This window comes from Entelurus aequoreus, linkage group LG18, assembly GCF_033978785.1.
Source record: "Entelurus aequoreus isolate RoL-2023_Sb linkage group LG18, RoL_Eaeq_v1.1, whole genome shotgun sequence".
Lineage (NCBI taxonomy): Eukaryota > Metazoa > Chordata > Actinopteri > Syngnathiformes > Syngnathidae > Entelurus > Entelurus aequoreus.
Genome location: NC_084748.1, coordinates 38,771,025 through 38,795,125, shown reverse-complemented (window position 1 = coordinate 38,795,125; position 24,101 = coordinate 38,771,025). Strand labels below are relative to the sequence as shown.

The 24,101-nt window shown below is 39.1% G+C and overlaps 2 protein-coding genes across 2 annotated transcripts in view; one reads left to right on the top strand and one right to left on the bottom strand.

The window, feature by feature from the left end:
• Nucleotides 1-23,519, bottom strand: part of LOC133634120 (zinc finger protein Aiolos-like) — a 56,968-nt gene extending 33,449 nt beyond the window's left edge. The window contains exons 1-4 of the mRNA XM_062027145.1: nucleotides 23,502-23,519; nucleotides 22,342-22,406; nucleotides 22,176-22,265; nucleotides 2,443-2,811 (exon numbers count right to left, since the gene is read on the bottom strand). Coding sequence (XP_061883129.1) covers nucleotides 2,443-2,811; nucleotides 22,176-22,265; nucleotides 22,342-22,393 — 511 coding nt within the window. The 5' untranslated portion in view covers nucleotides 22,394-22,406; nucleotides 23,502-23,519. The remainder of the gene's footprint in view (nucleotides 1-2,442; nucleotides 2,812-22,175; nucleotides 22,266-22,341; nucleotides 22,407-23,501) is intronic.
• On the top strand, nucleotides 12,411-15,850 carry LOC133634119 (uncharacterized protein K02A2.6-like). Its single transcript, XM_062027144.1, has 2 exons — nucleotides 12,411-15,115; nucleotides 15,154-15,850. Exons 1-2 carry the CDS (start codon nucleotides 12,597-12,599, stop codon nucleotides 15,206-15,208), a joined length of 2,574 nt encoding a protein of 857 aa, XP_061883128.1. The 5' UTR covers nucleotides 12,411-12,596; the 3' UTR covers nucleotides 15,209-15,850.
• Nucleotides 23,520-24,101: the final 582 nt, after the last annotated feature.

Here is a 24,101-nt window from a genome sequence, read left to right as displayed (position 1 = left end):
AACTTTAAACTAGTCTTAACTTTAAAGAAATACACTCTATACATTGCTAATGTGGTAAATGACTATTCTAGCTGCAAATGTCTGTTTTTTGGTGCAATATCTACATAGGTGTATAGAGGCCCATTTCCAGCAACTATCACTCCAGTGTTCTAATGGTACAATGTGTTTGCTCATTGGCTCAGAAGGCTAATTGATGATTAGAAAACCCTTGTGCAATCATGTTCACACATCTGAAAACAGTTTAGCTCGTTACAGAAGCTACAAAACTGACCTTCCTTTGAGCAGATTGAGTTTCTGGAGCATCACATTTGTGGGGTCAATTAAACGCTCAAAATGGCCAGAAAAAGAGAACTTTCATCTGAAACTCGACAGTCTATTCTTGTTCTTAGAAATGAAGGCTATTCCACAAAATTGTTTGGGTGACCCCAAACTTTTGAACGGTAGTGTATATATATAAATATATAAGAGATACTTGAAAATATATACACCCCCGGGAGGCGGGAAAGAAAATACAGTATAATCATTTGGTTGCCAGGAGAACGGTACATTTCGGACTGCATTGTGCTGAGTGTGAAATTTGGTGGAGGAGGAATTATGGTGTGGTTTTTTTTCAGGAGTTGGGCTTGGCCCCTTAGTTCCAGTGAAAGGAACTTTAAATGCTCAGGGATACCAAAACATGTTGGACAATTCCATGCTCCCAACCTTGTGGGAACAGTTTGGAGCGGGCCCCTTCCTCTTCCAACATGACTGTGCGCAAGTGCACAAAGCAAGGTCCATAAAGACATGGATGACAGAGTCTGGTGTGGATGAACTTGACTGGCCTGCACAGAGTCCTGACCTGAACCCGATAGAACACCTTCGGGATGAATTAGAACGGAGACTGAGAGCCAGCCAGGCCTTCTTGACCAACATCACCAATGCGCTTTTGGAAGAATGGTCAAAAATTCCTATAAACACACTCCGCAACCTTGTGGACAGCCTTCCCAGAAGAGTTGAAGCTGTAATAGCTGCAAAAGGTGGACCGACATCATATTGAACCCTATGGGTTAGGGATGGGATGGCACTTCAAGTTCATTATGTGAATTAAGGCAGGTGGCCAAATACTTTTGGCAATATAGTGTATGTCAGGGGTCACCAACGCGGTGCCCGCGGGCACCAGGTAGCCCATAAGGACCAGATGAGTAGCCCGCTGGCCTGTTCTAAAAATAGCTCAAATAGCAGCACTTACCAGTGAGCTGCCTCTATTTTTTAAATTGTATTTATTTACTAGCAAGCTGGTCTCGCTTTGGCCCACATTTTTAATTCTAAGAGAGACAAAACTCAAATAGAATTTGAAAATCCAAGAAAATATTTTAAAGACTTGGTCTTCACTTGTTTAAATAAATTCTTTTTTTTTTTTACTTTGCTTCTTATAACTTTCAGAAAGACAATTTTAGAGAAAAAATACAACCTTAAAAATGATTTTAGGATTTTTAAACACATATACCTTTTTACCTTTTAAATTCCTTCCTCTTCTTTCCTGACAATTTAAATCAATGTTCAAGTCAATTTATTTTTTAATTTGTATTTTATTGTATTGTAAAGAATAATAAATACATTTTAATTTAATTCTTCATTTTAGCTTCTGTTTTTTTCGACGAAGAATATTAGTGAAATATTTCTTTAAACTTATTATGATTAAAATTCAAAAAAAATATTCTGACAAATCGAGAAAATCTGTAGAATCAAATTTAAATCTTATTTCAAAGTCTTTTGAATGTCTTTTACAAATTTTGTTCTGGAAAATCTAGAAGAAATAATGATTTGTCTTTGTTAGAAATATAGCTTGGTCCAATTTGTTATATATTCTAACAAAGTGCAGATTGGATTTTAACCTAATTAAAACATGTCATCAAAATTCTAAAATTAATCTTAATCAGGAAAAATTACTAATTATGCTCAATAAATTATTTTTTTAATTTTTTCAAAAAGATTCGAATTAGCTAGTTTTTCTCTTTTTTTTTTTCGGTTGAATTTTGAATTTTAAAGAGTCGAAATTGAAGATAAACTATGTTTCAAAATGTAATTGTCATTTTTTTCCGTGTTTTCTCCTCTTTTAAACCGTTCAATTAAGTGTAAATATCATTAATTATTAATAATAACATAGAGTTAAAGGTAAATTGAGCAAATTGGCTATTTCTGGCAATTTATTGAAGTGTGTATCAAACTGGTAGCCCTTCGCATTAATCAGTACCCAAAAAGTAGCTCTTGCTTTCAAAAAGGTTGGTGACCCCTGGTGTATGTGATTGTGCCTTATGTGTTGGTATGTGAGCATCTACAGCTACAGTAGCCAAATGGCTGCTAATGTCCTATGATGTGACCCTATAATGTGTACCACTTAAATGTGTATGTAGAACAACACAAAGCTCGTGTACAAGTCAGGCGTAGACACTTCCTGCTCACCCGTGTGGCTGCGCTTGTGCACAAGCAGTACGTTGATGCTGACGCACGACAGGCCGCAGATGTCACAGTTGAGCTTCCCCGTGGGCTGCAAATGTGGACTCATCGGTCCGGCCATGTAAGTCCTCTCCGCTGCCGCCCGTGCCGAGGAGTCCTGCATGGGTGAATAGCGTGAATAGTCCACCAGGGACAGGTCCTCCGGTTCGTTCACGTAATCCTTCTCTTCGTCAATTTCGTCGTCGTCATCCGTCCTGTCTCCGTCGTATCCTTCTTCCATTCCTTCATCCACCGCCCCATCTCCTTCCTCTTTTGGAAAAATCGGTCTTTCTTCTTCATTGTTTTCAGGCTCGTCAGGCTCCACCTTGATCATGCCTGAGCACAAAAAAAAAACCCCAACAAGTTAGCGAAATGAATACATTTGTACTTTGGTTTTTGTGGGTTAACTCTAACCCTAATCCTAACCCTAACCCTACCCGGTTTACAAAAACTGTCACCCAAATTTCGCCCAAGTTTTCATTAGCTATAGAGATTTTGCCGATATTCCGATATTGTCCAACTCTTAATTACCGATTCCGATATCAACCGATACCGATATATACAGTCGTGGAATTAACACATTATTATGCCTAATTTTGTTGTGATGCCTCGCTGGATGCATTAAACAATGTGACAAGGTTTTCCAAAATGAATCAACTCAAGTTATGGAAAAAAAATGCCAACATGGCACTGCCATATTTATTATTGAAGTCACAAAGTGCATTATTTTTTTTAACATGCCTCAAAACAGCAGCTTGGAATTTTGGGACAAGCTCTCCCTGAGAGAGCATGAGGGGGTTGAGGTGGGTAGCGGGGGGGTGGGGGGGGGGTGTATATTGTAGCGTCCCGGAAGAGTTAGTGCTGCAAGGGGTTCTGGGTTTTTGTTCTGTTGGGTTTATGTTGTGTTACGGTGCGGATGTTCTCCCGAAATGTGTTTGTCATTCTTGTTTAGTGTGGGTTCACAGTGTGGCGCATGTTTGTAACAGTGTTAAAGTTGTTTATGCGGTCACCCTCAGTGTGACCTGTATGGCTGTTGACCAAGTATGCATTGCATTCACTTGTGTGTGTGAAAAGCCGTAGATATTATGTGATTGGGCCGGCACGCAAAGGTTTATTGGCGCTCTGTACTTCTCCCTACGTCCGTGTACCACTCCGCACAGCGGCGTTTTAAAAAGTCATACATTTTACTTTTTGAAACCGATACCGATAATTTCCGATATTACATTGTAAAGCAATTATCGGCCGACATCTCTAATTAGCTATCTCAGTTATCGTACAAAACCCAAAACCAGTGAAGTTGGCACGTTGTGTTTTTCGTAAATAAAAACAGAATACAATGATTTGCAAAACCTTTTCAACTTATATTCAATTGAACAGACTGCAAAGACAAGATACTTAATGTTCAAACTGCTAAACTTTGTTATTTTTTTCAAATATTAGCTCATTTGGAATTTGATGCCTGCGACATGTTTCAAAAAAGCTGGCACCAGTGGCAAAAAAGACTGAGAAAGTTGAGGAATGCTCATCAAACACTTATTTGGAACATCCCACAGGTGAACAGGCTAATTGGGAACAGGTGGGTGCCATGATTGGGTATAAAAGCAGCTTCCATGAAATGCTCAGTCATTCACAAACAAGGATGGGGCGAGGGTCACCACTTTGTGAACAAATGCGTGAGCAAATTGTCCAACAGTTTAACAACAACATTTCTCAACAAACTATTGCAAGGAATTTAGGGATTTCACCATCTACGGTCCGTAATGTCATCAAGAGGTTCAGAGAATCTGGATAAATCACTGCACGTAAGCAGCAAGGCTGAAAACCAACATTGAATGCCCATGACCTTTGATCCCTCAGGCGGTACTGCATCAAAAAGCGACATCAGTGTGTAAAGGATATCACCACATGGGCTCAGGAACACTTCAGAAAACCACTGTCAGTAACTACAGTTGGTCACTACATCTGTAAGTGCAAGTTAAAACTCTACTTTGCAAAGCAAAAGCCATTTATCAACAACACCCAGAAACACGGCCGGCTTCGCTGGACCCTAGCTCATCTAAGATGGACTGATGCAAAGTGGAAAAGTGTTCTGTGGTCTAACGAGTCCACATTTCAAATTGTTTTTCGAAACTGTAGACGTCGTGTCCTCCGGACCAAAAAGGAAAAGAACCATCCGGACTGTTATAGTCGCGAAGTTCAAAAGCCAGCATCTGTGATGGTATGGGGGTGTATTAGTGCCCAAGACATGGGTAACTTACACATCTGTGAAGGCGCCATTAATGCTGAAAGGTACATACAGGTTTTGGAGCAACATATGTTGCCATCCAAGCAACATCTTTTTCATGGACGCCCCTGCTTATTTCAGCAAGACAATGCCAAGCCACATTCTGCATGTGTTACAACAGCGTGGCTTCGTAGTAAAAGAGTGTGGGTACTAGACTGGCCTGCTTGTAGTCCAGACCTGTCTCCCATTGAAAATGTGTGGTGCAATATGAAGCCTAAAATACGACAACGGAGACCCCGGACTGTTGAACAACTTAAGCTGTACATCAAGCAAGATTGGGAAATAATTCCACCTGAAAAGCTTCAAAAATTGGTCTCCTCAGTTCCCAAACGTTAACTGAGTGTTGTTAAAAGGAAAGGCCATGTAACACAGTGGTAAAAATGCCCCTGTGCCAACTTTTTTGCAATGTGTTGCTGCCATTAAATTCTAAGTTAATGATTATTTGCCAAAAAAAAAAAAATACGTTTCTCAGTTCGGACATTAAATATCTTGTCTTTTCAGAGTATTCAATTGAATATACGTTGAAAAGGATTTGCAAATTATTGTATTCTGTTTTCATTTACGATTTACACAACGTGCCAACTTCAATGGCTTTGGGTTTTGTAGATGCCCATATTTGCTGTACAGATTTATTTTAGAAAAGATAAGAGTTGCATACTTCCCTTGTTGCCTTATTTCTATTTGACTTTATTAAATGTTTGCGTAATATTTAATTAAACAAAACCAGTTTTATTTTAAGTCTGATAGAAATTGATCAGAATTGTATATCTATTTTATGGAGGAATGGCCGTTAATCGAACTGGCTTCCAATGTTAAAAAAAAGTATACATTTTGAATCGAGAATCATTTTGAATCGAGTAGTTACCCCCGAAATTTGAATCGAAACAAATCGTGCGATCACAAAAAACAATGCCCTCTTTATTAGTATTTATTTTTGGACAGTATTGCCCAACATTTCAAAATTAATTATGAATAATAATTTCTTAATAAAATAAATTAACTAATTGCTTAAATGATTTAATTTTGCATCATTTAGTCTTCTTAAGCATAAATGTTTGACATTTTTGTGAAGTTTTGTGCATTTTTAAACTGTTAAAATTGTTGTATGATTTTTTTGAAAAATTAACATAAATGTAGAAAATTAATTGCATCACATTAAATGTAACATTTCGAAATTAATTATGAATAATAAATTGTTAATACAAAAAATGAATTGCTTAAATTATTTCATTTTGCATCATTTAGTCGTCTTGAGCATAAATGTTTGACATTTTTGTGAAGTTTTGTGTATTTTTAAACTATTAAAATTGTTGTATGTTTAAAAAAAAATGAACATAAATGTATAAAATTAATTGCATCAAATTAAATATAACATGTCAAAATTAATTATGAATAATATTTTGTTAATCAAAAAAAATTGCTTAAATTATTTAATTTTGCATCATTTAGTTGTCTTGAGCATAAATGTTGGACATTTTTGTGAAGTTTTGTGCATTTTTAAACTGTTAAAATTGTTGTATGATTCTTTTGGGAAAAATGAACATAAATATACAAAATCAATTGCATCAAATTGAATATAAAATGTCAAAATTAATTACGAATAATAATTTGGTGATAAAATAAATGAACTAATTGCTTAAAATGAATAATTTTCCTTGTGCAATACGACAATTTTGTAGTCATAGAAATATTTCCTGAAATAATTAGGATTTTCTATATCTACTATTTTTGTGTTTTGTCTTTGTTCTTTAAACATTTATTCATTAATCGCTTATTCTTTAACAAATTTCCAGGGGTAAGTTGCAATTTTTTATTGCAACTGCCACTTTCTCTGCAGTTTTATTATACACAGTATAACAGTCTTTGTTTTTTCATTGTACATTGAAAAATAACTGTTTGCAATATGCATTTTCTTACCGGTGCCGGTACCAAAATGTATTTTGGTATTTTTCGATACTTTTGAAATAAAGGAGACAACAAAGAAATGTCATTATTGATGTTTTTTAACAGAACATTTTATGATACATTAAATGTTTCTCATGCAATCAAATAACAATATTGGCTTTTAGTAATAAGTAGGCAAACAGGTGACTGCTAACGTATGCAGTGACATATTGTGTCATATTATTTTGTCAAAATTATGAGGGACAAGCAGTAGAAAATGGAGGGATGCATTATTAATATACTTGTTCATTTACTGTTAATATCTAGTTACATTCTGTTGTAACGTATTCAATCCACACTTCTGTTAACATTTTTCTGTTGTTTGGATACTTAACATACATTTTGGGTGATACTACAAATTTAGGTATCGATCCGATACCAGGCCATTTATTGGTCATAATTAAAGTTCTCCTGTGTCCAGGGACATATTTCCTGAGTTTATAAACATTAAAAAAAAAAATCACAAAAAATATTTTGTGATAATAGAAAATATCATTTTAATCGTTGTAGTATTAACTATATAAGGCTCTTATATTTGGTATCGTTACAGTACCCATACAAAAAAAACATACAGTTTCCTGCACAATTTTGGGGAAAAGCTGACACGAAATCAGGCAATGACCAAAAAAGGCCCAGGAAACCTACTTTTACTCAAACATAAAACGATAAAAATGACAAAAATACAACATTAACACAATGCACATCAGACGTGGCTTATGTTGGTTACATTTGCTGCTTTTTGGAGACAAAGCGGAAGAGGAACTTAGTTTTTGCTAAGTCAGGAGATGTGTGCTGAAGATTAGGATAAGACGTTTCCTCTGAATAAAATTAGGACAGGTAAAAAAAAAACAAAAAAACAACTCCATTCCTTGGTTATGTTGCAATGTATTTCACGGTATAAGAGGGTTTTTTTCTTGAAAAACAAAAGCAAAGGTCCTGCCGATTGACGACTTATATTCTGGTCACACTGACACATCCTGAGGACTTGTTTGCATGCGACTTGTGCGTCAAGCAGCCACCTGTAAAGACAGTTCCATCCAAGAACCGCAGCGTGGTCTCTGCAGCGACAGGCCCCTCGCACTGTGGTGAGCGCTCAGAGGTGCTATGGAAACTTTGCACTTTGAACGTGCGGAGAAGCCTGGCGTTTCTCAGCAGAGTGAACCACATGTATGGTGCACAAGTAGAGCGGGGCTTTCGGAAGCTTGCCTTGCAGGATGGGGAGCACCATCTTTCAAATAACACTCGACAAATACATGCACAGTTGTCAGTTTTGGTTGAATGCTGCCATACTTAATTTGTCTCCATATGCATATTTTTTTGTACAAACCCCGTTTCCATAGGAGTTGGGAAATTGTGTTAGATGTAAATATAAACGGAATACAATGATTTGCAAATCCTTTTCAACCCATATTCAATTGAATGCACTACAAAGACAAGATATTTGATGTTCAAACTCATGAACTTTATTTTTTTTTTTGCAGATAATAATTAACTTAGAATTTCATGGCTGCAACACGTGCCAAAGTAGTTGAGAAAGGGCATGTTCACCACTGTGTTACATGGCCTTTCCTTTTAACAACACTCAGTAAACATTTGGGAACTGAGGAAACACATTTTTGAAGCTTCTCAGGTGGAATTCTTTCCCATTCTTGCTTGATGTACAGCTTAAGTTGTTCAACAGTCCGGGGGTCTCCGTTGTGGTATTTTAGGCTTCATAATGCGCCACACATTTTCAATGGGAGACAGGTCTGGACTACAGGCAGGCCAGTCTAGTACCCGCACTCTTTTACTATGAAGCCACGTTGATGTAACACGTGGCTTGGCATTGTCTTGCTGAAATAAGCAGGGGCGTCCATTGTAACGTTGCTTGGATGGCAACATATGTTGCTCCAAAACCTGTATGTACCTTTCAGCATTAATGGCACCTTCACAGATGTGTAAGTTACCCATGTCTTGGGCACTAATACACCCCCATACCATCACACATGCTGGCTTTTCAACTTTGCGCCTATAACAATCCGGATGGTTCTTTTCCTCTTTGGTCCGGAGGACACGACGTCCACAGTTTCCAAAAACAATTTGAAATGTGGACTCGTCAGACCACAGAAAACTTTTCCACTTTGTATCAGTCCATCTTAGATGAGCTCAGGCCCAGCGAAGCCGACGGCGTTTCTGGGTGTTGTTGATAAATGGTTTTCGCCTTGCATAGGAGAGTTTTAACTTGCACTTACAGATGTAGCGACCAACTGTAGTTACTGACAGTGGGTTTCTGAAGTGTTCCTGAGCCCATGTGGTGATATCCTTTACACACTGATGTCGCTTTTTGATGCAGTACCACCTGAGGGATCACAGGTCATGGGCATTCAATGTTGGTTTTCAGCCTTGCTGCTTACGTGCAGTGATTTCTCCAGATTCTCTGAACCCTTTGATGATATTACGGACCGTAGATGGGGAAATCCCTAAATTCCTTGCAATAGTTTGTTGAGAAACGTTGTTGTTAAACTGTTGGACAATTTGCTCACGCATTTGTTGACAAAGTGGTGACCCTCACCCCATCCTTGTTTGTGAATGACTGAGCATTTCATGGAATCTATTTTTATACCCAATCATAGCACCCACCTGTTCCCAATTTGCCTGTTCACCTGTGGGATGTTCCAAATAAGTGTTTGATGAGCATTCCTCAACTTTATCAGTATTTATTGCCACCTTTCCCAACTTCTTTGTCACGTGTTGCTGGCATCTAATTCTAAAGTTAATGATTATTTGCAAAAAAAAAAAAGTTTATCAGTTTGAACATCAAATATGTTGTCTTTGTAGCATATTCAACTGAATATGGGTTGATAATGATTTGCAAATTATTGTATTCCGTTTATATTTACATCTAACACAATTTCACAACTCATATGGAAACAGGGTTTGTATGATTCTCTTTTCCATGAGCAACATGTGGGTTATTGTGCCGCCGAACATTGGCCTGGATGAATCACGTATCACACCCACCCCCGTGACAGAGTCACCTGTCAAAAAAAACTAAATGAATTCTGATAGTACAAAATAAATATGAATAATTGTCAATTGGACTGTGTTATAAATGCATTTTACGTGCCTGCTTCTGTTTGTCAATACAATGTTTGCAGCAATACTTATTCCACAATATATAACAAGTGCTAAATAGTGTGTGTAAACTCTAAAATTGTGTGTACAAATTAGCATGTGATCTACAAAACCCCAAACCAGTGAAGTTGGCACGTTGTGTAACTCGTAAATAAAAACAGAATACAATGATTTGCAAATCCTTTTCAACCTATATTCAATTGCATAGACTGCAAAGACAAGATACTTAACGTTCGAAGTGGAAAACGCTGGTATTTTTTGGAAATATTAGCTCATTTGGAATTTGATGCCTGCAACATGTTTCAAAAAAGCTGGCACAAGTGGCAAAAAAGACTGAGAAAGTTGAGGAATGCTCATCAGACACTTATTTGGAACATCCCACAGGTGAACAGGCTAATTGGGCACAGGTGGGTGCCATGATTGGGTATAAAAGCAGCTTCCATGAAATGCTCAGTCATTCACAAACAAGGATGGGGCGAGGGTCACCGTTTATGAACAAATGTGTGAGCAAATTGTTTAAGAAGAACATTTCTCAACCAGCTATTGCAAGGAATTTAGGGATTTCACCATCTACGGTCCGTAATATCATCAAAAGGTTCAGAGAATCTGGAGAAATCACTGCACGTAAGCAGCAAGGCTGAAAACTAACATTGAATTCCCATGACCTTGGATCCCTCAGGCTGTACTGCATCAACAAACGACATCAGTGTGTAAAGGATATCACCACATGGGCTCAGGAACACTTCAGAAAACCACTGTCAGTAACTACAGTTGGTCGCTACATCTGTAAGTGCATGTTAAAACTCTACTATGCAAAGCGAAAGCCATTTATCAACAACACCCAGAAGCGCCGCCGGCTTCGCTGGGCCTGAGCTCATCTAAGATGGACTGATGCAAAGTGTAAAAGTGTTCTTTGGTCCGACGAGTCAACATTTCAAATTGTTTTTGGAAACTGTGGACGTCGTGTCCTCCGGAAAAAAAGAGGAAAAGAGCCATCCGGATTGTTATAGGCGCAAAGTTGAAAAGCCAGAATCTGTGATGGTATGGGGGTGTATTAGTGCCAAAGGCATGGGTAACTTACACATCTGTGAAGGCACCATTAATGCTGAAAGGTACATACAGGTTTTCAAGACAAATATGTTGCCATCCAAGCAACGTTATCATGGACGCCCCTGCTTATTTCAGCAAGACAATGCCAAGCCACGTGTTACAACAGCGTGGCTTCATAGTAAAAGAGTGTGGGTACTGTGATGTTATGTTCCAGGTAATATAAGAACTACACTACCCAGCATGCAACGGGAGTTATGAGCATGCGCGGTAGCCAGACAGGTGGTGGTGTATGTGGCCATGCCGGGAGCTAGAATGTTGTGATGAGCACGCTTTATGAGTAAACGTTTAGAACTCAGCCAACACGCCTCGTCTGGATTATTTACAAAAAAGACAGACAACACATGGTGTCAGAAGTGGCCGTGAGCAGCGTCGGACGGAATGTTTGCCACGAGGGAGCCACGAAAGACGAGCGGAAGGAAGATGTCTCCGGTCGCGTGAGTGAAAACGTGCGAAGGACGCCACATTCCTGAGGAGTTTGCTGCGTGTGTGAAGACTTTGACTGGCGGTAAAGTGACACAGAGGACAAGGGACAGATTGAACGAATAGAAGAGGATCTTGTGCCCGAGTTGGAGGAAAGCCAACAACACAAAGAGCTGTGGAGTCCCGGTAACTACCCCAAAGTACAGCCATGGAAAAGCTAAGTCCACCTAGCCCAATGCTACTAAATGCTAATCTTGCCGATAACTGGAAGCGTTTTAAGCAAAGATTTAATATATATTTAGCAGCAAGCGGAGCAGGAGCTGATAATGAAAAGCTGAAAGCTCACATTCTTTTGCATGTTATTGGAGAAGATGCTTTGGACATATATAATAGCTTTCAGCTGGATGAAGCTAATTTGACTCTGGAACAGCTAATGACAAAGTTTGAAGAATACTTTGTGCCTCGTCAAAACGTGACATTTGAGAGGTATAAGTTTTTCACACATGACCAAAAGCAAGGAGTACCTTTTGATCAGTACATGGCAGAGCTTCACACGCTAAGCAAAACATGTGAATTTGACACTCAGAGAGACTCATTAGTGAGAGATAGAATTGTTTGTGGTACAATGGATAATGCACTGAGAGAAAGACTGCTTCGAGAAACTGGGCTTACGTTAGATAAGTGTGTCAGTATGTGTAGAGCAGCTGAGACCACCAGAGCTCAAGCAAAAGAGCTACGGAGAGGTGAAACAACAGTGCATGCCATACATAAACAACAATGGAAAAATAAAATGTGTACCAAACAAAAGGATCAAAAAGACAAGTCCATGGAATTTAAATGTGGTAAATGTGGAGGCAGCCACAAGCCGAAATATTGTCCTGCATATGGAAAAACATGTAACAACTGTGGAAGGAGCAATCACTATGCAAAGTGTTGCAAAGCAGCTTCAAGAAAGAAAGTTCACACAGTTGAAGAAGATGATGATAAGGAAGAGTTTATTGTCAATGTGGTGCACGCATGCACAATTGAAAAAGAAAAATGGATTGTTCCAATTAAGGTGAATCAGACAACAATACCATTCAAGTTAGATACAGGTGCTCACGTAAACCTGCTATCTTTGGAAGATTACAAAACACTGACTGTAAAGAGCAAAATCCATCCAGTAAAAACCAAAGTAAGTGGATACACTGGAGAACGAGTTCCTGTTAAAGGCGGATGTATTGCAACTTTTAAACACAAGGGTCGACAAATGAGAGCACAGCTACTGATCGTGGATATGAGTGTACAACCAATCCTGGGACTCAGTGCATGCACCAAGCTCAATCTTGTCAAAAGAGTGTTTGTGGTGACATCTCAAGAAACTACAAATGCTCAGGACACACTCATGGAAGAGTATAAGGACTGCTTTCAAGGACTTGGATGTCTACCTGGACTACATAAAATATGTGTAGATAAAAATGTGTTTCCTGTTGTGCACCCATGCAGGAAAGTCCCATTTGCTCTGCGTGAAAAACTGAAAGATGAACTAGCGCGAATGGAAAAGTTGGGAGTCATTAAAAGAATAGATGAGCCAACTGAATGGGTCAGCTCGCTGGTTGTTGTGCAAAAGAAAACAGGTGCCCTAAGAATATGCTTGGATCCAAGAGACCTAAATAAAGCAATCAGAAGAGAGCATTTCAAGTTACCAACCAGGGAAGAGATCATGGCACAATTTGCTGGAGCAAAATGGTTCAGCAAATTAGATGCTTCATCAGGTTTCTGGCAGATGAAGCTTGACGAGGAGAGTTCAAGACTGTGCACATTTAACAACCCGGAGGGCAGGTACAGGTTTCTTCGTCTACCATACGGCATCTTGTCAGCGCCTGAAGTATATCATAAGACCATTCACATGATTTTTGAGCACATACCCGGAGTTGAGACAATGATGGATGATATCATAGTGTGGGGCTCAACCCGAAAAGAACACGACGAAAGACTGAGACAAGTGCTAGACAAGACAAGGGAGGTGAACCTGAAACTTAACAAAGAAAAATGTGAGTTTGGAGTGAAGTCACTTACCTTTGTGGGAGATGTTGTGAGTGAAGAGGGCGTGAAGCCAGACCCGAGAAAAACTTCAGCAATCAACAACATGGAAAGGCCAACCAACAAAGATGAGGTCAGACGTTTCCTGGGGATGGTCACCTATCTTGCCAAGTTTGTCCCACAACTGTCAACACAGTCAGCACCTCTCAGGAGTCTTCTTGAACAAAAGAATGAATGGATATGGTCCCACGAGCAAGAACAATGTTTTCTGAAACTGAAAGAGACTCTTACACAGGAGCCCGTGTTAAAGTTTTATGACCCCGAGAATAGCACCAGGATCTCGGCAGATGCATCGCAGTACGGCCTGGGAGCAGTGCTACTGCAGCAATATGAAGAGCAGTGGCTACCTGTCGCCTATGCTTCCAGAGCACTGACAAGTGCAGAGACCAGGTATGCTCAAATTGAAAAAGAACTGTTAGCAAGTTTGTATGCATGTGAGCGTTTCCATCAATATGTATATGGACAGATGTTTCAAGTGGAAACCGATCATAAACCGTTGGTGTCTATCATGAACAAACCGTTGAATGATTGTCCAGTACGAATACAGCGCATGCTAATTCGACTGCAAAAATATGACGTGCACATGATATATACACAAGGAAAATATATGTACACAGCCGACACATTGTCTAGAGCAGTGGACAAGAGAGAACTTGCAGACAGTGATAATAGCACAGAGATACAGGCATATGTAGATATGGTAGTGACATCTTTGCCGGTAACTGCAGACAGAACAGAACAAATACGGAAAGAGACTATTGCTGATGAAACTATGAAAGAACTCAAGAGCACAGTACAGAATGGATGGCCTGACAACAAAAAGGATTGCCCCTTGAAAATACAAGACTACTGGAATTGTAGAGCTGAGCTTACAGTGGTGGATGACATAGTGCTAAAAGGGAGCAAATTTGTTATTCCGTACTCACTGCGCAAACAGATGCTCGAAAAGATACACGAAGGCCACCTCGGTGAAGTCAAGTGTAAAAGGAGGGCTAGAGAAGTAATGTTCTGGCCAAGGATCAATCAGGATATTAGCCAAACAACAGCGTCATGTGGAGTTTGCCGAACTTACAGGCCAAAACAACAAGCGGAGCCACTGATGACTCATCCAGTGCCCCACAGACCTTACTACAAAGTAGGAACGGATCTATTTGACTTTGATGGAAGGAGCTACGTGGTAGTCACAGACTACTTTTCAAACTATCCGGAAATTGGAGCGTTGCAGTCAACAACGAGCAAAGCAGTTGTCAGTTATTTAAAGACTGTTTTTGCCAGACATGGTGTTCCATGCGAACTGTTTTCCGACAATGGTCCCCAGTTTTCTAGCTGTGAGTTTGCTGCCTTTGCCAAGGAATGGGGGTTTCAACACTCCACATCAAGTCCAACTTATCCAAAGTCCAACGGCTTGGCAGAATGCTCTGTAAAAACAGTAAAAAACCTGTTAAAAAAATCACAGGACAAAGATGACTTTCAGAAAAGTTTACTGATCTACCGTAGTGCACCTCTACAAAATGGACTGTCACCCGCCCAAATGCTGATGGGTAGGCGCATTCGCTCCAACCTACCAGTCAACGAGGATTTGCTGACACCCAAAGGCGCACACAAAATCAGACACACTAAGGAAGTACAAAAAGCGAAGCAAAAACAGCTGCATGATAGAACGGCAAAACACCTGCCTATGCTGAGGCCAGGAGACGTTGTGCGTCTCAGAGACATTTCTACAGGCACCTGGAGACAAAAAGGACAGGTGGAAGAGGAAGTTTCTCCACGTTCGTATAGGATCCAGATGGAAAATGGACCGACTCTGAGAAGGAACCGCACGGATCTTCAACTACAGCTGACTGAAGGCAACATTGCAGCTCAGGAGAAGGCTCAACAGGACTCAGCTGGACCTGCAGAACTTGCTGACACGGAGCCTGACCTTGCTGACCAAGGACTGACAGCAGCGTCCGCGTCACCTGCTGTTGAGAGACTGTCTAACTCTAGACCGAAGAGACATGTTCAGCCACCAAAGAGGCTGATTGAGACTTGTTAAGGATTCTGAGGTCTTGAGAGTTTAAAAAAAAAAAAAAAAAAAAAAAAAAAAAAAAAGTGTTGACATAACTGTTTATGTGTCTTTGTTGAAAGAGATGTCTATAAAGAGAAAATTATATGATTGCAAATGTGGTTACAATGCTAAACAAAAAAAAATAACACTTTGTTGAGTTAAACACTATTTCTTTATAGGGGGGAAGATGTGATGTTATGTTCCAGGTAATATAAGAACTACACTACCCAGCATGCAACGGGAGTTATGAGCATGCGCGGTAGCCAGACAGGTGGTGGTGTATGTGGCCATGCCGGGAGCTAGAATGTTGTGATGAGCACGCTTTATGAGTAAACGTTTAGAACTCAGCCAACACGCCTCGTCTGGATTATTTACAAAAAAGACAGACAACACAGGTACTAGACCGGCCTGCCTGTAGTCCAGACCTGTCTCCAACTGAAAATGTGTGACGCATTATGAAGCCTAAAATATCACAACGGAGAACAACTTAAGCTGTACATCAAGCAAGAATGGGAAAGAATTCCACTTCAAAAATTGGTCATTTCCAAAACTAATTTCCCTCCATGTGTATGACATCATATGGCCAACCTCTGGCGTTTTATCATGTTGTTGACAAGCAGCACACAAATATAATATATACCACACATTATACCTATTACCGGTACTAATAAAGTATCGCGGTACTAATGAATTAAAAAAGGTACCATAATGCCTTTGAAAAATACCGGTACATTTTTTCATGGACATGACGGCGCATGAGAAACAACACATACGCACAGACCGTTCGCAAGCAGAAACACAGTAGAGACAAGACGCAGAATGGGCATATTTTGTCTTAAAACTAACTAAAAAATGGAGCCTTGAAAATTAAAGCATCGCTCTGCAAGCGGTGCTTTAAAACAGTGGTCCCCAACCACCAGTCCGGGGACCGGTACCGGTCCTTGACACATTTGCTACCGGGCCACAGGGAAACATTAAACAATTTATAAACGACTGCATTTTCTCCGACTTAACTTTCGCCTGTCCCACTAGACCAGGGGTCGGCAACCCAAAATGTTGAAAGAGCCATATTGGACCAAAAATACAAAAACAAATCTGTCTGGAGCCCCAAAAAATTTAAAGACATATTACATACAGATAGAGTGTCATGAGATATAAATTGAATTAAGAGGACTTAAAGGAAACTAAATGACCTCAAATATACCTACAAATGAGGCATAATGATGCAATATGTACATATAGCTAGCCTGAATAGCATGTTAGCATCGATTAGCTTGCAGTCATGCAGTGACCAAATATGTCTGGTTAGCACTCCACACAAGTCAATAACATCAACAAAACTCACCTTTGTGCATTCATGCACAACGTTAAAAGTTTGGTGGACAAAATGAGACAGAAAAAGAAGTGGCATAAAACACGTCCTAGAAAGTCGGAGAGTTATACATGTAAACAAACTACGGTGAGTTCAAGGACCGCCAAAATTAGTAGGACAAAACGGCGCTCGCCAAATACTCGAATCAGTGAAGCACGTTTAATATAAAAAGTAGGGCTGTGAATCTTTGGGTGTCCCACGATTTGATTCAATATCGATTCTTGGGGTCACGATTCGATTCAAAATCTTTTTTTTTTTCAATTCAACACGATTCTCGATTCAAAAACGATTTTTTCCCGATTCAAAAGGATTCTCCATTCATTCAATACATAGGATTTCAGCAGGATCTACCCCAGTCTGCTGACATGCAAGCAGAGTAGTAGATTTTTGTAAAAAGCTTTTATAATTGTAAAGGACAATGTTTTATCAACTGATTGCAATAATGTAAATTTGTTTTAACTATTAAATGAACCAAAAATATGACTTATTTTATCTTTGTGAAAATATTGGACACAGTGTGTTGTCAAGCTTATGAGATGCGACGCGTTCTTTTTTTTATTTTTCATAAATGTCCAATGATAATGTCAATGAGGGGTTTTTAATCACTGCTATGTTGAAATTGTAACTAATATTGATACTGTTGTTGATAATATTCATTTTTGTTTCACTACTTTTGGTTTGTTCTTTGTCGTGTTTGTGTCTCCTCTCAATCAGTTTATTGCAGTTCTGAGTGTTGCTGGGTCGGGTTTGGTTTTGGAATTGGATTGCATTGTTATGGTATTGCTGTGTATTGTTTTGTTGGATTGATTAATTTAAAAATAAAAAATATTAAAAAAAAAAATTTTTTTTAAATAATAAAAAAAAAAAAGCGATTAAAAAAAAAAAGAAAATCGATTCTGAATCGCACATCGTGAGAATTTTTTCCCACACCCCTATTACTTAAAGTTCAGTTTTTGCAGTGCACATACACAGTTTTGCAGCTACGATCGCCTTCTTTGTCTCATCCATTTGTGTGTAAATGTGCCAGTTTGGACGTCGTTTTCAAACTTGCTAAATATAGACTCAAAACAGCAGGAGCAAAACAATTCAGTCTTGATAAATCACAGACGGCATTGCTAAATGATTATACCTACATCTCCTCCTCCTCCTAGTAACAGGATAAGTGTGGGCGTTGTGATAATCAGCATACATTCTGCATATATGAAGACAAACACACTAAAGGGATTGCACTCTCTATTTTGCTCTTTTAAGAATCGACCCTCTGTGCACGAGCTTAGACATTAGACTTAGACAAACTTTAATGATCCACAAGGGAAATTGTTCATAGGCACAAGTAGATCAGCTATCAAGTTTGCAAGTTGTTTCAATAAGCGCATATTTTTTCAAATTTTATTTAATTTGTTTATTCTATTATTTACTGCATTACTTACACACACAAACATTTAGTAAGCCCTAAATGTGTCCCAGAGCAAATGTTTCAAATCTGATACGATACCGATATCGGCCTTGAGTATTGGCCGATACAGATGTTGATCCGATAGGATATCGGCAGGAATCGTAAACGTACATTTGTTATTTTTGTAGCGTGGAATGTGAGAAACGGTTTGATCAATTGAATTCAGTCGAACAGAGAACAATGATAAGTATGAGAAACACAAAACCATTTCTTAATAGCCGCCTGGAATAGGGTTACGCTGTCTTTAAATTGAAGTGGAGTGGTAATTTTTTTGCGCCACCTCGTAGCCCCAAATAATTAATTAAGTTAAGCTCATGAAGCAGTAAATTAAAAGCCTCGGGGACTTTCTATGTGTAAGTAAAATGCAACTATAATTATTAAACCTACTCAGTGGCCTAAAACCTACTCAGTGGCCTAGTGGTTAGAGTGTCCGCCCTGAGATCGGTAGGTCGTGAGTTCAAACCCCGGCTGAGTCATACCAAAGACTATAAAAATGGGACCCATTACCTCCCTGCTTGGCACTCAGCTTCAAGGGTTGGAATTGGGGGTTAAATCACCAAAAATGATTCCCGGGCGTGACCACCGCTGCTGCTCACTGCTCCCCTCACCTCCCAGGGGGTGATCAAGGGTGATGGGTCAAATGCAGAGAATAATTTCGCCACACCTAGTGTGTGTGACAATCATTGGTACTTTACTTTACTTTTTATTTAATACTTGTTTATATTGACAAATGTGCTGTTTTAGAATGCAATAGTGTTCAATTAAGGAATGCTATTGTGTGCCGAGCTGTTGCGTAGCTGCTAGATGACCTTTTGGACATGACTTGACTCTAACAGAAGAAAAGACCAACTTTGTGTTTTTTATTGGAGGACATTTATGTGTTAACTTGCACAAGTTAACAGACTGCAGGACTGCTTGTAGATTTTAGATGCGAGCCGATATCCTCCGATACTTGCTTATTTACTGGCATTGGACAGATGTTTGATATCAATGTGAGATCGGTAGATCCCCAATATACACCATGACTTTCTACATTTAATGTAAGCGGGACGTCATCGTTCTTGATAATCTGACAATAAACTGCAGAGAAATGTCGCAGAGGTTTTGTTCGCTCTAGGGTTGTACCGGTACTAGTATAGTATCACGGTACTAATGAATCAAAAACGATACTATAGTCTTCTCTATTTGAAAAGTACTTTATTGCCATATTTTTTTTACAGGCATGTCAGCACGCCGCCGTCACGTCGCGTCATTGCTGGTTTTACAAGCAGACGAGCATGTTCGGCAGCGCACAATCACCGAGTACTTACAAGCAGACACAGTGTGTAGACAGAAAAGGGAGAACGGACGCATTTTGGCTTGAAAACTAACGATAAAGGTGAAGTTATAACACTGAAACGCCCTCAGGAAGAGGTGCTTTAAGACATGGCTAGCTAGTTAGCGGCTAATGTCCATGCTTAAATCACTAATCCTAGCCTCCATGGCGACAAATAAAGTTAGTTTCTTACGAGTATCATCCCTGCAGGACGAGGAATAGCCAAACATGCTTCACCACACACCATAGGAGGATACAATAGCTCACCGGGCGTCACAATGTAAACAAATGCCATGGGTGGATCTACACCTGACATCCACTGTAATGATACCAAGTACAAGAGCGTATCCAGTCGATACTACTATGATTACATCAATATTTTTATCATCACAAAAGCTTTTTTCGTTTAAAAAAAAATTGATATTATATTCATAAACTCAGGAAATACGTCCCTGGAGTACCTGAGAACTTAAATTATGACCAATGTATGACCCTGTAACTACTTGGTATCGGTTCGATACCTACATTTGTGTTATCATCCAAAACTAATGTGATCCAAACAACATAAGAATACGTGAATAAGTGTGTGGAGGGGGGCGTGGCCTGCGGGCCTGCAGCGAAGCGGGGTGTGCCAGGACCGGCCTCGAAATCAGCGACAGGTGCGTAGATGTATCTAATCACCTGTCGCTCTGGTATAAGCAGCAGCCAGGAGGAGAGACGGAAAGCAACTGAGAGACTTATTGAAAACTAAAACAATATTGTAACCCTGAAACGGGCTCTCATGTCGGTGCTTGGTGGTCTGAAGAACCCACAGGAGGGCAACCTCCACAAAGTGATGATTACATTTGAACAGAAGTGTAGATAGAACATGTTAAAGGCCTACTGAAACCCACTACTACCGACCACGCAGTCTGATAGTTTATATATCAATGATGAAATCTTAACATTGCAACACATGCCAATACGGCCGGGTTAACTTATAAAGTGCAATTATAAATTTCCCGGGAAATACCCGGCTGAAAACGTCTCGGTATGATGACGTTTGCGAGTGACGTCACGGATTGAACGGAAGTATTGGGACACCATTGTGTTCCAATACAATCGAAAAAATTCCACAGTATTCTGGACATCTGTGTTGGTGAATCTTTTGCCATTTGTTTAATGAACAATGAAGACTGCAAAGAAGAAAGCTGTAGGTGGGATCGGTGTATTAGCGGCTGGCTACAGCAACACAACCAGGAGGACTTTGAGTTGGATAGCAGACGCGCTATCTGACGCTAGCCGCCGGCCGCACGGATGATCGGGTGAAGTCCTTCGTTGCGCAGGTGAGCACGGGTCGTGATGAGCAGATGAGGGCTGGCGTAGGTGGAGAGCTAATGTTTTTAGCATATGTCTGTGAGGTCCCGTAGCTAAGTTAGCTTCAATGGCGTCGTTAGCAACAGCATTGCTAGGCTTCGCCAGGCTGGACAGCATTAACCGTGTGATTACAGGTCCAGGGTTTGGTTCGGTGTCTCCTGATAGTAGAAGTAATAGTAGTAATAGTAGTAGGGGCATGTTTCTTCTGTTTCTATCCGCAGTTAAGCACGATGCTATCACGTTAGCTCCGAAGCTAAAGTGCTTCACCGATGTATTGTCGTGGAGATAAAAGTCACTGTGAATGTCCATTTCGCGTTCTCGACTCTCATTTTCAAGAGGATATAGTATCCGAGGTGGTTTAAAATACAAATCTGTGATCCACAATAGAAAAAGGAGAAATTGTGGAATCCAATGAGCCCTTGTACCTAAGTTACGGTCAGAGCGAAAAAAGATACACCCTGGCGTCCTGCACTGCACTCTAATCCTTCACTCTCACTTTCCTCATCCACGAATCTTTCATCCTGGCTCAAATTAATGGGGTAATCGTCGCTTTCTCTGTCCGAATCGCTCTCGCTGCTGGTGTAAACAATGTGCAGATGTGAGGAGCTCTTCAACCTGTGACGTCACGCTACTTCCGGTACAGGCAAGGCTTTTTTTTTATCAGCGACCAAAAGTTGCGACCTTTATCGTCGATGTTCTCTAATAAATCCTTTCAGCAAAAATATGGCAATATCGCGAAATGATCAAGTATGACACATAGAATGGACCTGCTATCCCCGTTTAAATAAGAAAATTTCATTTCAGTAGGCCTTTAAAACAGAAAATAAGCAGATATTAATAGTAAATGAACAAGTGGATTAATAATCCATTTTTACAGTTTTTTCTTTATACTGTTGACAAAATAATAGAATGAAAAATGACACAATATGTTACTGCATATGTCAGCAGACTAAATTAGGAGCCTTTGTTTGCTTACTTACTACTGAAAGACAAGTTGTTGTATGTTCACTATTTTATTTAAGGACAAAATTGTTCTTCGATTGCAATAATAAACATATGTTTCATGTACCCTAAGATATTTTGTTAAAATAAAGCCAATAATGCCGTTTTTTTGTGGTCCCCTTTGTATAGAAAAGTATCGAAAAGTATCAAAATACATTTTGTTATGGAAACAACCCTAGTTCATTGAAGTTAGCCCACCTTTAACGCACTGCAACACATTCTCAGTCACGTTGCTGTCATTCTCTTTCTCCTCCAGAGGCCTCACGTCTGCTCCAGCAGTGGTTTTGTCTGAAAAATAGAGACTTCTTGTTTCATTTTGATAACGACGATAGTACACATTTAAAGACGGAACAGGAACACTTACCGATCCCATTTCTTTCGTGGATGATAAATCCAGGATTCTCGTCTATGTTCATGATGGAAAACGTTCTTTAAAAAGAATTATTATCAGATTAGGATATTTCCAATGCATACCATGAATTGATTAACGTGGACCCCGACTTAAACAAGTTGAAAAATGTATTCGGGTGTTACCATTTAGTGGTCAATTGTACGGAATATGTACTGTACTGTGCAATCTACTAATAAAAGTTTCAATCAATCAATCAATGCAGTTCTGTTGGTAGTAAAGTGACAGTGAAGGGACATTTCTGTATTTAACATGTTCACTTTCTGCACATAAAAAAGGGAACATTGTCTATTTTAGGCGTATCTAAGATGTCAGAAGGTCCACGGTTGATTGCTCGACCCTGTCGCCACGTTCACTGCAGAAGTACTTTCGTTGCAGGAGTAGCAAAATAACTTTCCACATCATCAGCCACCAACGTCCGTAGAATAATTAATTATTTTTGGGTTCATCAGGAATAATAGCAGGTCTGAATAGCTGATGTGTTTAAGTGCCTATGGCAACTGATCAGAAATACAATAATCAAAATAAATATTAATTTTGTAGAATAATTATACAATCCTTAATGATATCATGGTGAAATTCCAGTATATATTTTTGGGCATTACTAAAAAGTTCAAAAGTACAATACGTTCGTAGAATAATTCATTATTTTGGGTTCATCAGGAATAATAGCAGGTCTGAATAGCTGTTGTGTTTAAGTGCCTATGGCAGCTGATCAGAAATACAATAATCAAAATAAATATTAATTTTGTAGAATAATTATACAATCCTTAATGATAACATGGTGAAATTCCAGTATATATTTTTGTGCATTACTAAAAAGTTCAAAAGTACAATACCTTCGTAGAATAATTCATTATTTTGGGTTAATCAGGAATTAGAGCAGGTCTGAATAGCTGATGTGTTTAAGTGCCTATGGCAACTGATCAGAAATACAATAATCAAAGTAAATATTCATTTTGTAGAATAATTATACAATTCTGAATGATAACATGGTGAAATCCCAATATATATTTTTGTGCATTACTAAAAAGTTCAAAAGTACAATTAATTATGCAGCAATTTATTTGAAAGTAATTAACAAGTAATGATCTTACCTGCTGTGTGATGCGCACCTGGAGAAGTTGAAGCTCTCTCAGTGGAAATATCCAGCGCTTTCTTGTGAATAAGGAATAAAAAGCAGCATCACCACGCAGGTTTTCTGGAGAGAGCACTTTTTTTTAAAGGGCCAGAACACGTTTAACACAAGGTGGGCCGACCAAGTTCAACATTTGTAATTCATCAACAGCCGTGCTTGGAATAATCAATCACCTTTTCCCGACAATTAATATAAAAACAAATATTGGAAGTTTAACACATTTTGTGTTTATGACCGAATCTACTTGCAATTGTTGTCGAAGTGTGTCCAAAATGGGTTGCACACGTGTTATTCACAAGGAAAAACAGCACCATCTGGTGGCTACAAAACATCATTACACAACATTAGGGCGTCTACATAAGATACATTGGTTTATTATTAAAACAAAAACGAATAATAAAACAAAACAAAACTGTACATTTATAATACAAGAGGGTTTCAAACAAGAGTAATAGAGGAACATTAAGAGCAGTTTATGACGAAGGGTGGGCGATCCAAGCACCGATAAATAAAATATCAGTAATGGATTGATACTAGCGTGATTAGATGTTTCTTATAAATATCTGTTTGTTGTTGT

Coding starts and splice junctions, on each gene's coding strand:
- LOC133634119 (XM_062027144.1), top strand. CDS start 12,597: ATGAGAGCACAGCTACTGATCGTGGATATGAGTGTACAACCAATCCTG. Junction 15,116..15,153: donor AAACACCTGCCTATGCTGAG/GCCAGGAGACGT, acceptor ACATTTCTACAG/GCACCTGGAGACAAAAAGGA.